This window comes from Phocoena sinus, chromosome 9, assembly GCF_008692025.1.
Source record: "Phocoena sinus isolate mPhoSin1 chromosome 9, mPhoSin1.pri, whole genome shotgun sequence".
Taxonomy (NCBI): Eukaryota; Metazoa; Chordata; class Mammalia; order Artiodactyla; family Phocoenidae; genus Phocoena; species Phocoena sinus.
Window position 1 is genome coordinate 91,244,217 of NC_045771.1, and position 15,478 is coordinate 91,259,694.

General features: G+C 42.7%; 2 protein-coding genes across 5 annotated transcripts in view; one reads left to right on the plus strand and one right to left on the minus strand.

Annotated features, from left to right (window-relative positions):
- Positions 1 to 14,217, plus strand: part of DLD (dihydrolipoamide dehydrogenase) — a 63,520-nt gene extending 49,303 nt beyond the window's left edge. The window contains exons 15-16 of one of the 2 annotated variants that reach the window (XR_004351490.1): positions 8,893 to 9,297; positions 10,988 to 14,217. The gene's annotated coding sequence lies outside the window, so the exon portion shown is untranslated. Of the gene's footprint in view, positions 1 to 8,892; positions 9,695 to 10,987 lie in introns of those variants that run through there. The other variant, XM_032643563.1, reaches the window with a different exon arrangement.
- Positions 1 to 15,478, minus strand: part of LAMB1 (laminin subunit beta 1) — a 111,035-nt gene that overhangs the window by 39,847 nt on the left and 55,710 nt on the right. For all 3 annotated transcript variants that reach the window (XM_032643561.1, XM_032643560.1, XM_032643558.1), the window contains exons 25-31: positions 11,373 to 11,742; positions 8,506 to 8,690; positions 7,331 to 7,572; positions 4,527 to 4,730; positions 3,808 to 3,952; positions 2,179 to 2,386; positions 1,850 to 1,991 (exon numbers count right to left, since the gene is read on the minus strand). In XM_032643561.1, coding sequence (XP_032499452.1) covers positions 1,850 to 1,991; positions 2,179 to 2,386; positions 3,808 to 3,952; positions 4,527 to 4,730; positions 7,331 to 7,572; positions 8,506 to 8,690; positions 11,373 to 11,742 — 1,496 coding nt within the window. The remainder of the gene's footprint in view (positions 1 to 1,849; positions 1,992 to 2,178; positions 2,387 to 3,807; positions 3,953 to 4,526; positions 4,731 to 7,330; positions 7,573 to 8,505; positions 8,691 to 11,372; positions 11,743 to 15,478) is intronic.

A 15,478-nucleotide genomic window follows, 5' to 3' on the forward strand; every position in this document is an offset into this window, starting at 1 on the left:
ATTTTTGTAAAATTTTTCGTTACTGAACCACCTCCAGGCAGCTTGGTGTGTTGAGAAAGCACTTTAAGAACTTGCCTAGTGTTCACAAAGCAGCAGATGTGAGTAGAGGGATATCCACACAACTTTCTGAAGTATTATGGGTGGAAAAACTGTAACTTCCAGTTTTTTTCTATCAACTGTAAATGTTAAACTCTAGTAGCATAGTACTTCAGAAACGACATGGAAATCAGGAATGGTAAAACTCTGGCATAGGTCTGGGAATGTTATAACTGGAAGCTATAAGGGCTCAAAATTATTATTTAGGGAAAAGTATCTTATCTGTGCAACTGGTGAGGGTCCACGTTTGCTCTCATTTCAAAGTAATTAGTAACCGTTGTTTTTAAAGCTAGCCAAAGTAAGCCTGAACCGTAACAGAAGAACCAGTTTCACTGAACACCTAATTTTTCTGAAAAATGATCTTCAAGGTGGGGTCTATTCCACAGAATTACTCTGAATAACAATGTCGTAACTAACGGGTCAGTACCTGCATATGCTAGAATTTGTAACAATTTGATTCGTTATCTGAGAGCTCACCCATTAGTTAACTTAGAAAACAATTCTTAGGGACTGTTCTTACAAGATAACCCTTACAGTTTTAAGTAGGCGAATAGTTCGTGACAAGCTTTCATTAGTGTGGTTTAGGTAAAGGCTCTATTTTTTTTTTTACTGTTAACCTGGAACACTTCTGCCCACCATTATTAACTTGCAACAACAAGCCAGATATCGCACCTATTAACATCTTAACAACACACTGACAAAATTGAAAATCCTAGAGATAGAAAAAACAGTAATTGAAAGGGTTACAATGTAGTCTGGTGGGAAAACATAATTTTTCTAAACTTGAACACGTAGCCTGAAGAAAGGGCCTTAAATTGCTCATAATGTAAGAAAGTGGCTTGGGAACGGTCCAGCTTCATTCTACTGAGAGTAATGGAATACGGGAAGATGGGCTTTTATCAACTACTGGTAGGGAAAGCAGGCTGAAAAGGCATTTCCCAAGATTTTAAACATTAGGGGTGGTTGGCTCGAGAAGGGATAGCAGCAAGTAATAAGAGCATCTAACTTCAAAGTGTATTCTGAGAGAGGGGTTAAACGAGTCATCCGTTTTCTTTACCCAGTTTCATAAAAAATGAACTTTCCTAAGATTGGAAGGAAAAATTTGCCTCTAGAACTGATGAAAGAATAAAACAATTAGTTTGCATTACTTTTGAGAAGTTTTTAGAATAAAGCACTAAATCCATGTGGAAAGTTCTCAGTGGCTCTAGGGTGTTTTGCTTATAGATTTCCCATGCATTCTGAACAAAACATTGTTTAGCTGTAAGAGCTCTATTAGGTTCCTCTAAAACTGGGTGTTTGTTAGAAGCAGACATTTTGTGAACGATCACCTCATAAATCTTGAGGCACCGGTCTTACATGCAGTTGCTTTTGGGCTGCAAAACCTTGCTCTGTTCGTCCTCTCTTTCCAGCCAGAGATGGTCTAAAACTGGATAAGAGTAAGAGTGTGCTTCATACTAAATAAAATCTGTGTGATTCCTGGAAGGACCAGGAAACTCTTTTTATCTTTCTTGGGCTTTCTGTGGGGATGAAAATGAGAGCGGGTTTAATGTTTCTCTTTAGAGTCCTTTTTCTTCCTTGAAAATGACACTTTTAGCACCTTGTGCGATGGGAGTAGTTTAGATTTACTGAAAGGACTCCTTTAGTGTTCAATTGTAAGAATTTTCATAGATAACTGTCAAATGCGCTTCTTTTCTGATAAGAGTATATGCGCCTGTGTTTTCTCCCACACGTAATAATGATTGCAATCTCTTACTGAAGTTAGCAGGTTCTGGGTTCCTTGGATGTCTTCATCTGCTTGTTTAATTGCCTTCTCTGCTGCAATCTGGGCCTTTTCTGCTTCTTCCAGAGCTTCCTTTACCATGTCTGCAGTGACTTTAACATCTGTCGCACTGTTGCTGAGTAAAAGAATGAGACAGTGTGTTATATGTGAACATGAAAAAAGTACTTCCTCGCAGAAGAGAGCATTTCTTTTAAAGAAAAGCCTTCCTGAAATGACCCTGAGAGACTCACGTGGAGAAATACTTTATTCAATGCTAGATACACAAAGCCCCCCCTAAATGCCATAATACTGTCTTCAGATACCTGGCTCTTTGAGCTTCTTCTAACAACATCTCAGCTCTGGCAATGTCAGCAGCACTCTGCTGTAGAATAACCTCTACTTGAGAAAGGCTTTCAACTCGTTCACGAATGTCTTCTGTCAAGTTCTGTAACTGCTGTGGGGTGCTAGGCATTTCCATTTTCAGTACTTCGTTAGCAACTGCTTCAATGCTGTCCAGGTCAGCACTATCCTCTGTTAGAAGCAAAGATATTCCCGTGAAGAGGTGAAAATCATAGATGGTTCACTCATTCAACCACTTACTGGTCATCTGCTACGTGATCAGCATGGTGGGGTTACACCAAGACAAAGGTACTTCCTATTTAAGAGTTTTTAATCCAGGTTGGGGAGATGAGACCTACACACAGGAACAGTATTGCAGACAGTGCGCACTACTGGAGTTGGTTGTAGGCTGGGGTCGTCAGGTAAAACTGTGGAGGGTGAGGAACGGATCAGGTTTTAAAGGATAACAGGATTTGAGAGAAGAAAGAACATCTCTGGCTGGAGAGGCAGGATGGGCAGAGCGAGTTATGTGGAAGTTGAGTGAAGCGATTGGTTCCGATTGTAGAAAACGATACAGGCCAGGGTAAAAAAGCTGGGTCTTGATCCTAAAGGGCAATGAAAACTTTCAGTTGAGGTTGAAAAATTAGGTGGGAAACTACTGTGAATACAGATGTAAGTGTTGAAATTCCTAATAAATTATCTGGATTCAGGAAACTACAGAAAGGGAGAAAATCCAGTCGGAAGCAAGAGAATCAGGATAGTTGCCTTATCAAAGAAGCCAGGGAGTTTCAAATGTCAAACGTGATGTCGAATGTGAAAAGAGGTCAAAAAAATACCGGAGTTTAAACTTTAAATATGTCATTGCTTTTTTTTTTCTTCTTATAAACTGTGAAAGAACAGAACATAAAAATGGAGCCCTGAGGGTTTAAGCACAGGATAATATATGAATATTCCGTAAGATCCTTAGCAAACTGAGAACAAAGCTGATATGCTTAAAATGACAGCACAGAAAGATGAGAAGTGCATGGATCCTAGAACGATGGAGCTATTCTACTATTGAACTTACTGTGTGTTATAATATACATCCCTTTTTTGATTAAGTCCATTTCAGTTGAGAGTTTTCTTTAACTTGCAGCCAAAACTATCTTGAGTGGTAACACTCAAACTGTGACCTGCAACATTTGTGAGCTGGACCACAAATCCCAGAGATTTTCTATTTCTGTACAGAACGCTTAAGGTATAGAGCTCTGTAACTAACTATAATATCCTATAAATAATAGGATTACAAAGCTTTAGGGACAATGTCAAAAAAGCTCTAATTTGAATTAAGGTTCTTATGACACATTATATGTAATCTCTAACACAAATTCCAAATTTAGTTCTCACAGTGTATGTTTGACTTCTTGATTTGTTACGTGGGTATCACATCGGGTGTGTCTGTATCAGCATAAATTAGAGGTTATTTACATATACATTTAAAAATTTGGAAGTATTTTATTCCCTGCAAGAATCTTTTATCTACAAGGCAGATTTGAATTATGGCCTCTCAAACACTGTTAAAAAACTGTTGGACAGGAAGAAATGTCTAAAAGTAAAATGAAAAAGTTCCTTACGGGTCAAAAAGTTCCTGATTTGCTTGATCAGATTTCTCAGATCCTCATTGCTCTTGTCCACTTTTTCTTTGGTAGCATTGGTTTTCAACAGAACAGCTTGAGCATTCTGTTTTGCCTCATCCGCCCTCAGTTTGGCTTCAGAGACCTATGTATGGGGAATTAAGAGAAATGGTCCAGAAAATGATGTAGAAAAACTTAAGTATTTGGAGTCATGGCTTTTAGAAACAAACATCTCCCCTTCAACCATATTATCTTCTTGTATAGACAAAGTATTCACTATACCAGTTCCTCTACAACAGTCTTACATAGCTATGGCTAGCATATAAAATGTTTTTCTAGTTGTTTTTAATTCCTCCAAAACATTTGGTGGTGTAGAAGATGTTCATTAGTCTTTTTCTCAGGTACCAACCTACATACTTCGGTTAACAGGAAGTTAATACTTCATGTCACTTCAGAAGAATAAAGGCTCAATTGAAATAACAGCTGGAGGTATTCATAACCCTGGACCCATAGTTAGTACATGGTTATTTCAAATTATTGTGAGAAGCAAGCAGATTCTTAAACCATCTATGAATAAAAACTTCCTCCTCTCTTTCCCTGACCTCACAGAAACTTAGGCCTTTTCGTTTTAGTCAGCATTTGGAATTGACTTGTCCCATTCAGATCCTCCAGTCCATAACGGAAAGGAAACAAACAAAACAGCCCATCCATTGAATTACCATCTTGGAGAGCCGTTCCACCTCAGCCAGGGCACTCAGGACATCTCGGTCAAAGTCCATGGCTTTCTGCCAGGCGCCATGTGCGACAGCGACCAGCCCGCCACAGCCGGGCCCCCCACACTGCTTCTGTCCTTCGTCAGTTCTGCAGTTTGGGCCGCCACATTCGGTCTCGGAACAGGAAGCTCCCGGAGGTGTTCCACACGTCTGCAGCGAGCCAAGGAACAAGCACGGGGTGCAGAGTGAGTCCGCTGCAGCCAACAGCTGTGCAGAGCCTGGGTGGCCCCAGAGAGAGACCATGTAGGTGGTCCTCAGCGAGGGTGCTTGAAAACAGTGTTCAGGATAGAGCGGAGCAAAGAGCTCAGGGCCGAGCTAACCTGCTTAGTTCCAAGGAAACGATGATTTACAGCCCTGCATCGGTACCTTCTGCCCTAATGAACTGCAATGCTATGTGGGTTCTGTGCAGGGTGCAAATGTTATCTGCTCCATCAGGCTGAAGTCAGCCCATATGAAAGCCAAAGAATGTGTCCCGTCCCCTTTCTCCTAACTGGTAGGATTTACCAAAAAAAAAAAAAAAAAAGTATTGAGAACCTTCTTTAGACCTAGCACCCTGTTAACTGTTCTGGTGAAAAGGGTGATATAAAAGGCCCATTATCGGGCCTTTTAGTAATTTCCCATCTAGTAAGGAAGACAGGATCATTCTAGGTAAAACGGCCAAGAATAGGTCAGATGCTGCAAGTGCAAAGGAAAGCAGGCAAAGCAGAGACCACTGAGTATTACTGTAGTTTGGGAAGGAGTATTGGCTGGTGGGATCTGTGCAGGGGAAGTGGGGGAACATTCCACAGGGGAGAGGAAGAGAGAAGACAAAGGTATGGGTATAACTTTCCAAATAACCTCCCAACGGCCCTGCCAGACTCCTTCTTTCTTATCTACCAGAAACTTCCAAAGACCAGGGCTTGGCTGTAGAATATACACAGCAAATTGGTAATTTACAAGATTGCTATATGATGGAAGAGGCTGAGCAGGAAGAAAAAGTACATTTAGAGCTATCTATCCTTTTGTGGAAAATGGTCACGTTGAAAAGAGGCAAAAGCTATATATATAGTACAGTGAAAAACGGGTAACAGGAGACTCCCAAACAAGTACTCCTTTTAAAAGAGTAGTTTTTGAATAAATACTGTCAACTGTTTAACCTAATAGTTTTGTAATAATTATAATCCCATTATATCTCAAAATAATAGTCATTAATGTGTCTGGTTTACAGCACATAAAAGGCTTCAGAAAATAACATTTATTCCGCATGCTGTACAAGAACATGAGCCTTAATCAAGAAGAGATGCTTTCTAAAAACTATCTGGCAGCACACTAGAAGATCTGTTTTGTTTCAGCAGCCTGGCAGGCTTAAAAAAAAAACCCAGCATGGGTCTAACTAAATATACACAAAGACAAGAACCAAAGGTACTTTAAAAACACAAAGGAGCAAAAATTTTTCTACACGATAAGTGGTGGTATGGACTCTATAAAGGGAACTCTCGCAGGATCATTAAAACACACACACAGAGTAGGAGATGGAAGGAGCGTAGGCTGTTCCTAGGCCAGGCCCCTGATGGAAAGCAGGCCCAGGGCAGGGCTCCCGCTCCTGTGGCCAGAGGCACCCGCTGCGGCCCCCCTGCTCGCGAGACACCCTCTGCTTTAGCGTGCTTGTCTGCTCTTCGTTTTAGTTTGGAGAGATTCTGTTTGTGATGACTTAGTTTTTAATTGGAATTTATAAGGAAAGAGCCAATATACCAAAGGAAGAAAGATTTGGCATTGCACGCTCGCCTGTGATGGCTTTGATCTAGGCCTCTTTCTCTAATAGAGAAATGGTGACAGGAGATCTCCTAACTCCCTATTTCCATTAGATGCCATCAAGTTTCCTAAGATAATGAAAATATAACCCTGTAGGCATTAATTAGAAAGCACAGTGTGTTTTTGTCTATTTCGGAGAGGGGAGGGCGGGGGACTGTTACTAAGACAAAATTGTAGCGAAGCCTGAACTCGGCTTCCTAGGAACCCACCTTCCCCCTTGTACTGACCCTCCGTTCTAAGCTAAGAGAGCAGAAGCCTTATAAAATAAAGGTACAGTATATAAAAACATCCTCCAGAGTCTCTCAGATGGGTGCTCTTCCATGAAAAACAATAAGGGAGCAAGAGGAAGAAACAGGCTTAGTTTGGCTTTTGTTTTTGGCTTTCTGCCTGATTTTCATTGAACTCGCTACTCAGTTTCATTTGGCTTCAGAGTTACTTTTTAAAAGCTTCCGGGAAATAAATCCACTTCCTAGGCTGGTCTTCACTAGGTAAAGTTACTGGGACAAGGGAGCATTTTAACACCCATACCCACCCACCCATGAAAAAATATTCTTTAGCGCCCTTCAATTTTTTTAAGAAGTCTCTCCCAGAATGATTCTCAATTGCTCCCCTGAGATGGAGTTTGCACTTCAAATCAGAACAAAGTAAAAAATGTCCACAGTATAAAAAGGATCCAGTTTAGATAAGGCGGCAGTGACTCAATTCAGCAGCCTTGGGATAGTAGTCCTGATTCCGGGTTGTACTGCAGAGAAACCTCTAGGAGAGAGGAAGGTTGGAAACCCACACACTGTTGTGTTTAATCTGGCTTGGTCACTGGATACCCCAGACGGTGGGCCAGAGACTGAGCCGCGGAGTTTCCCTCCTGCTGACTCATTTGCAAAGTGGACAATGTTAAAGACAAAGCAGGGTGTTTTTTCTCCTGAAGCATGGCAGCCTTAAGCCAAACCCTCAAACCTTACCATTTCGGCAGCAGCTGAAAGGTCAAGACTTTGTAGTTTGCCTGCCAGTTCATCCAGAAGGCGGGCCTGCTCCTCCTGTTTTTCCCTGAACTGGGACTCTCGCTCCAACATCAAGTCTTCCACTCTGTCCCGAGTGCGGGCCGACTGCTCCACGGGGCCACTGGAATCAGTGGTGGAGGCGTTCACACGCTCCTCTGCCTCGAGAGACATCTGGAAATACTTGGTGATGCTGTCCAAGGCGCCTAGGGCATGAAATGAAATTGCCCATAGTTAATCCCCTTGTACTCGATCTCCCCCATCAAGCAACGGCTGTATTTCGCGTCTAAACTGACCTTATGTGGTTTTGTTTTAAACTTCAAGGAATAAAATCTTTATGAAGAAATGTAACTTTCCTCTCATGATCAATGAATACACTTTGTCCCGTTAGCACCTAACTCTGGAGGATGCCAAACATCTGGATTAGAAAATTAAGTCGATCATGCAGATGTTGTTCCTACACACAGGCAAGCTTCCAGTTCTCTCTAAATAGCTGGTGTCAGGCAGCCTGTAGATTACATGTCCAGATGATTTTTCCCTTTTCTCACTTAACTATTTAGATCCACTCAGATGGCTAATATTATATACATAAAACAGCTTGACGTGTTTTGGCTTTAAGGATCTAGCCAAAAAAATAAGCAATCATGCATAAAGCAGGATGGATAGGGTGACCTGACACATTTTTAACTTTCTTTTGCTTTGGGGAGGGAAGGTCCTATAATACGGCCTTCGATACCAATAAACGATTTGAAAATGTGATTTCCTGACCAAGTAACATTCTTGAATATAAAACGATACGCAGAAGTATCAACTTAATTTCTTAACTTTTTACAAGAGCCCGTTTCCAAGAGAAGCCAAGGAGGTAAACCACTAACTGGAAAAAAAGTTTAAAAATCAGAAAACGCAGGCCATTCTAACGCAACAACCACTGCTCGCTCCATGCAACCCCTTCTGTGCCCCATGTCCCATGTTTGTAAAATGGGGACTTTCATCCTCATTTGTGCCAGAGTCTCAATGAGAAAAAGCTTAAAAATGATTACAAAGCACTTAATTTTCTTCTGAAAGTGCTCTATTAAAAGGTTAGACAGGTGGTAAAATCCATTGCCCAGGATTAAGTATTTGCACAAAACAACGCTCACCCCGAATATCTGAATTTTTGATAAATTCCAGTTGTTCAGCAAGCTCCTTCACTGTGTCATCCAGGCTTTCTGCTTCTGTCTGCAGAGCGTCTAGTTCTCTGGCCGTGCTGTTGTTTTGCGTAGCTGTGTCGGATAAATGTATTTCTACTTGAGCCATCTTTTCTGTAACATCTTTGGTTAGTTTCCTGTAAAGAGGAGGACACATTTACCTAAGGAAAATAAGCCAAAGGGAAAACTCGAAGTCTCAATTTTACATTTTCTACTAATACTTTATCTATTACTCTGTAATTTCAGACCGATTCAGTAGTCTGTAATTATCTTTAAGTACTGATTTTATTCTTATCATTAAGAGACTCTGTTAAATCTAATAATTTTTCTTTCTTCAAGACTTTGAAGAAAAACACAGCAGCACCGCTCAGCTGTGTTGTGGCGGATGGACTACAGGAGTGATTCCGAATGATGTAACATGAGCACAGATCCAGAGCGTGGAGTACCAGCTCTGTACATAAGCAGCTTCAAGCCCATACAATCCCACAAACTCGAAAGATGTAAGTGACTCCAGTGTACAATTACGCCTCCCAGCCACCCACCAAAAATGCTCTCATGTGAACCTCAGGGATCTCCTTCAAGATGAGACATTCAGAAAGCAAGCCCCACCGCCACCAGGAAGCAACCCAGTGGGAGCAACCCAAAGGAGCTTTTCATACCCGACCCCCTTCAAGCCACGTCTCATCAAAGGAGCCTCCTCCTTCCACCAACAAAGCAACCCTTTCATTTCTCCTGAGAAAGAAGGTAGTACCAGTAAGAATAGAATATGATAACCATTGAGCTTTCACAATATTTCATTTGGAATCTAAACCCAACTGCATTTTGTTCTGTATCTTCCTGTCTCCAAAGCTGTACTTTAGGCATCTATTTGTAAATTACTCGTATATACAGTGGGCATGTGTGTATGTATCTCAAAGAAAGGAATATTTGAGAAGACCTTACCCCTGGGTATCACCTAACTCAGTATTATTGTCTTCTCAGGAATATAATTGTGCAAAAAACGGGAAAAATGCAGAGATGCTGAAAGGTTGGGGGCCAGTCGAAAAATGATGTTTAAGGCTGAGAGAATACCATGACCCAACTCAAAGTGCTTAAAAGGATTTGTGGGTTAAATTACATTTAGTAAACCTGATGGCTCTTTTCCTGAGGCTAGTTTCTTTTTTTTCAGTGCTTTGCTTTTTTATTAATCGGTTGATTCACAGAAGGCTTTCATTTCTCCTCAGGTCTCGTACAATGTTATACTTTTACAAAGTCAAATCTCGCATTGTATATTTGTAAATAATGCCCCTCTGGATCCTAGACCATGCATCCTTGGATACTGTGTTGAAAAAAGATTGATGAAATTGGTGTTCCTGAGGTGATTACAATCTGTCTGATTAGGTGAAGAGTGAAGGTAGGACCAGGGCTGTCTGAGGAGTGTAGTCGCTCGTTTTCCCTTAAGGTGCATGGCACCCGGGTCAAGACATCATTTCCTAAATGGGCTTGCACTCAGACCAGGGCCTTCCACGGCTCATTATCGCTACATGTAAGAAGGCTGAGCTGTACCACGGTCTTTTTAATGAGGTTGAGTTCCTCACTAAGTGCATTATGGCCCCACATCAGACATCGCCTAACACCCTGGTCAACCGCATGATCTTGGCCATGAGATCTGAGGCTTGAAATCCAGGGACTAGTTACTTTAAATCTAGGTCTAGGAGGTACTTGAGCTAATGTCAGCGGTTAGCTTCCTGCTTCTCATACACAGTGCTGAGATGAAAAGGCCATCTCACTTCTTAGAGATGCTGATTAAAAGTCCCATCACACAAAAATGTTACTGTAGTTCTGTCACGATATAATATCGCCTTAATGTACAAGACTTAGCCATGAAACCACCCCCTTGCTCATGCCAAATGGTGAGTCTACAAGAAAAACCCATAGCATTTGGGGAAACACAAATGCTTCATACCCTTTCCTGTTTTGTCCTTTAGCCTAGACCTTATGCTGTTTTGGGTCGGGGCCGGGGCGGGGTGTCCTTTTTGGCAAAGGGAGTTGGAATGTTTGAGAGCAGGAAAGATGACTGACTGGGAGAAATGGGAGAAAAAAATGGGAGAAAGTTCAGCATCACTTTGCTCAATTCTCTCTGCTTCCACTAGCAAAATACACACTTTCCAATTAGAGAGATGATTACCCAGAGAAGGGCTAAGAGGAGGAATTTTCATCACAGAGAACTTGTTATAATTAGATGAATGAAGCACTGCTCTAGTGGACCAACAGCTGAGCAGTGGAAATAACCTAGAAATAGGAGTCTTATTTGTGGTAATGGACTTTTCCTGGTAGTAGCAAAACATATAATAACAATTCACACCGTTTTCTGCAATTACCTTACCATTTCATAGATCAGTCTTTTTGTCACTCTGTCAGGGAAAGGTAAATACTATCCTCCCCTCCTCCGCAGGAGAGAAGAGAGAGGCTTAGAAATGCGTGAGTCATTCAAGTTCACAAGCCTAGCGAGTAACCCAGCTGTGACTCCGTTACGGATCCTTTGTCTCTGAATCCTGCATCCTTGCCATTCTACTGCCCGAGAGTACCGTTTGCAGAGAAGAGTGCTGAATATACGTTCACACATTTTGCACTGCAATCTCTGCAACTCTGGTCCCCAACAATGAGCCAGCGCCCACTCACCCCCATGCCCAGAGCAGCGACTGCTGGGAAAACAAATGGCCCAGTTACCTGTTTTCACTCACAGCACTAACCACGCCTCCTGGTGGAAGGGCCACGCTGTGGATTCATCGAGTGGAAACAGCATCGTGAGCTGTTACTCTGGTCCATCAGCTACTTACTCTGCTTCCTCAAAGAGGTTCCCGATGTTCTTCAGCGGCTCGGCGGCTGGGCTCTGGGCCAGGATGTCTCTGATCTCGTTGACTTTCTTCTCCACCGAGTCCACAGTCCCCCGGTAAGGCCCAATCACGCCACTGATCTTCAAGGCCTTGGCTTTCTCCAGGAACTTCCGGGTCCTGTTGGTCAGCTCGGCGATGATCACGTCCCAAAGGGCAAAGCACTGGTGGCAGGGCATGCAGTCGGGGAAGACGCCCGAGTACCCCCGAGTGCACTTGTCACAGCGTGGACCCTCCACACCCTCGACGCAGACACACTGGCCGGTGGACTGGTCACACTGCGGTGTCTCGATGCCCCTGGGGTCGCAGTCACAGGCTAGAAGGGAGACGGCAGTGCTGGCTGAGCTACTAGAGCCCCAACCTCAGCGACTTGGCAGTTAGAATCCTCAGTCACCATTACAATGGGAAGGTTTGTAAATGGTCCACGACAGTTTACCAACGGTTTGCAAAGAGACTGCAACTGCTTCCTCCAGAACACACGTTATCTCAACCCTGGCTAATCACGTCTTAACTATAATAGTGATGATGGTTTTTTTTAAGTGAACACCATTGTACACCATTGTGCCTGCCATTGTACAGATGGTTTACACGCATCATCTCATTTAATCCTCAACATAACCCTACAGGAACCAGGTGTTACAATCATCAGTTTTATGGATGTGGAAACTGAGGTTTAGGGAGGTTACGTGACTGCCAAGTCTTCCAGCAAGGAAATGGCCAAGCCAGGATTCTATCTCAGCACTTGGCAGGGTCCAGAGCCTGTGCTCTTAAGCTCTGTCCTGCCTTTGCCTCCCTCTTTTTTTGACCCGTCTGCAGATCCTCCCAGGACAGACAATTCAGGTGACAGCCTGGCGACATGAGGCCTCTGGCCTGAGATACAGCAGTAATGAGCAACACACCGACATCCCTCTACCTGGTCACAAAGCACAACAGTGAATGCTTGATGAAATGCAATAAAGTTGATAAAAAGAAAACGAAATCAGGCAAAAGTCTCAGGAATTCCAAGTATCCGATTTAAAAGGCTTTCAACTCAGTATCCTCTAACTCAGGCTTTCAACTCAGTATCATCTAACTCGTGGGTGGGTGTCTGCCATTGTGATAACCACCCCTAGCCCTAAGAGCAGAGGCCCATAAAACATCTGAAGTGATAAGAAAGGCCTTGGGAGCCATTCAGTCCCAACCTCTCACTGGCCCAACAGGGTGGGCACCTTAGGCAGAACCAAATGGTTACAGGGTGAAATCTGCGTTCTTGGCCAATGGCCTGTGGCTGAGATTACCCATCACGATGCCTATGCCTTTGAACCCTGGCTCAGAGTCCCAAAGCTCAGGTGACTACCTTGGTTTTATATCAACACTTGACATTTCACAGTATCTGTACAGTGTTTGAATAACGAAAGGCCCGTACACACATCTTATTGCTGGCCTTAAATCCTTTCTGGCCAGGAAAAGGTGGGGATAAAAACAAAAACAAAAAGATCCTATTTCCCTAACTAGATTATGGACTCCAAGGGCAAAGGTACACCTGTAACCATTTCTCCATTCTCAGCTCTGAGCACAAGGTCAAGTTGCAAACTGGAGTTCAACCGTCTTTGCCAAACGAGCCTTTAACCTCGCTTTTGATACAGGTATGCAAGAGACACCCATACACCCCTACAAAAGAAAATAATCCTCCTAAGACGCAATGTCAACTGTGGCAAAGCATAACAGAATCATCCTCTCCGAGGTAGCTTTGCACCCCAGTGCTCACAACAGCACTATTTACAATAGCCAAGACACGGAAGCAACCTAGTGTCCGTCAACAGAGGAATGGATAAAGATACGGTGTATAACACACACACACACACACACACACACACACACACACACACACAGTATTACCCAGCCATCAAAGAAGAATGAAATAATGCCATTTGCAGCAACGTGGATGGACCTAGAGATTATCATTCTAAGTGAAGGAAGTCAAAGACAAATATATGATATTGCTTATATGTGGAATCTTAAAAAAAAAATGATACTGATGAACTTACTTACAGAACACATAAACCCTGAGACATAGAAAACAAACTTACGGTCACCAAAGGAGAAAGGTGAGGGAAGGGAGGGATAAATTAGGAGTTTGGGGTTAACATATATACACTACTATGTATAAAATAGATAAACAACAAGGACCTACTCTGCAGCGTAGGGAACTATACAATATTTTGTAATAACCTATAGGGGGAAAGAATCTGGAAAAATATATAACAATCACTGTGCTGTACATCTGAAACTAACACAACACTGTAATTAAAAACAAAGAAAAACAGACAAAAAACCCCTTCTTGAGTCAATAGGTATGATTGCCTCTGAAAGACTTTCTAATAAAACATCATCTAGAACCAGTTTCACCGATGGTCCTGAGAAACAAAACGCCTCTATCCTCCAAAGCCAGAAAGACGTGTTTGTGGCTTGGACCGTTCACCTGAACATCTTCACACCTTGCCTTGTATTGTATTGTTTAGCTTTTCCTGGCCTTTGTTTGCCAACTACACTCCACGATCTCAAGCGGCAAGTTTGAGTAGCACAGCGTTGTAATAAGAGCGCAGGCTGCCTGGTGGGGAATCCTGCCTTCCCCACACCCAGCTATGCGGCCCTGGGGAGGACAGAAACTGAGTCATGGCTTTCTGCGTAAAAGGGGTAATGATTATACCTACCTCCTCCTAGGATTGCTTTCAGGATGAAATAACTCTAAAAGATTCAGAGAAGTGTCTGGTCCAGAGTAAGCACTCAATAAATGTTTTTATTCTTATCATTCTATGTCCAAGTGTCTGGTGGTTCCTGCCCAGAGTGCTGCTTGATCATATTTCCATGGGAAAAAAGCTGTCATGGCCTTACGTTTGTCTTTGCATATTTGCCAATAACATGATTATTAAACAATTTGAAGTTTGGAATACTCCAGTCTTTAACCTTTAGAATTTAAGATCTATAGCATTTTCCTGGTACCTCAGGTTTTCAAAACAAAACTTCTTTTTCCTTAAGCATTTTTTTTCTTTCCAGGCATGTTTCATTTTCCTGTGTTCTTTGGGGCATTCTCATGAATCGGGAAGCAGCTTAGGTGAGCTGTGGATAACTGTCTTCCCTAGACCATTAATTAGTTCTAGGAGATGTTCCCAGAAATGAGAAGCCACGGCCTTCATCAGTTTCTACAATCAGGAGGATGGGAAGAACTTCAGACTTTAGGAATGAATTTCCATATCATCTTATAAAATTTAGCCATCTTCCAAAAAGCTGTGAGTTACCTGGGTCATCCAGGTCCTAGCCTCTCAAACTCCGGCACGCATCAGAATCACGTGCAGGACTCATTTAACACATTTCCACTCCACCCCCAGATCTGGAACCAGTGACGTCTGAGAATTTGTATTTCTAGCAGTTGCCAGGAGATGCTGAGGGCTGCTACACCCCATTTTGGGGAGTACTGACTGTTATCTTCCCAGCTGTTCTCCTCCCTTTTTTTGCCTGTTAAGTGTGTATGTGTGTGTGGAGTGAACAGTCATGAGCCTCAAGTTAAGCCATGTAAGTTGATGCACAGACCTCAGGACGTGTGCAAGTGGGGGGCCTTCATGATGCCATGTTAAGTGAATCAGACTGTCAGTCGCTCCTGTCCCGCAGGCCCCAGCAGGTAGCCCTGTTTGGGGCCTCAGTGGCCCAGCAGATCTGTCCTATTTTACCATCCCCCTTAGGCTTGGGACAACGGTAGGAGATGCTGCACATGCTTAGAAAACCTTTCTTTCCCCTAGATAATGCGAAGGCACGGTACAGTTCAGTCCTAAAGAGGTTTTCACTAGATGCATGCTGGGGGCAAGGGCTGTGTGCATATGTTAAATTATTTTTAATTTCTCTAACGATTTTTATTTAGGTCATTGGTAAAGGCATGTCTTGCTCTCATTCTGTCCTGGGAATATTTGCGGGGGAAAATACTGGCCCCAAACTGTGGGGTTTAGAAGGCAAGTGCCCTCCCATTAAGGCTTTCCTTGTTTGTCTTTCACACAGCTACATTTTTTATCCATAAGGAG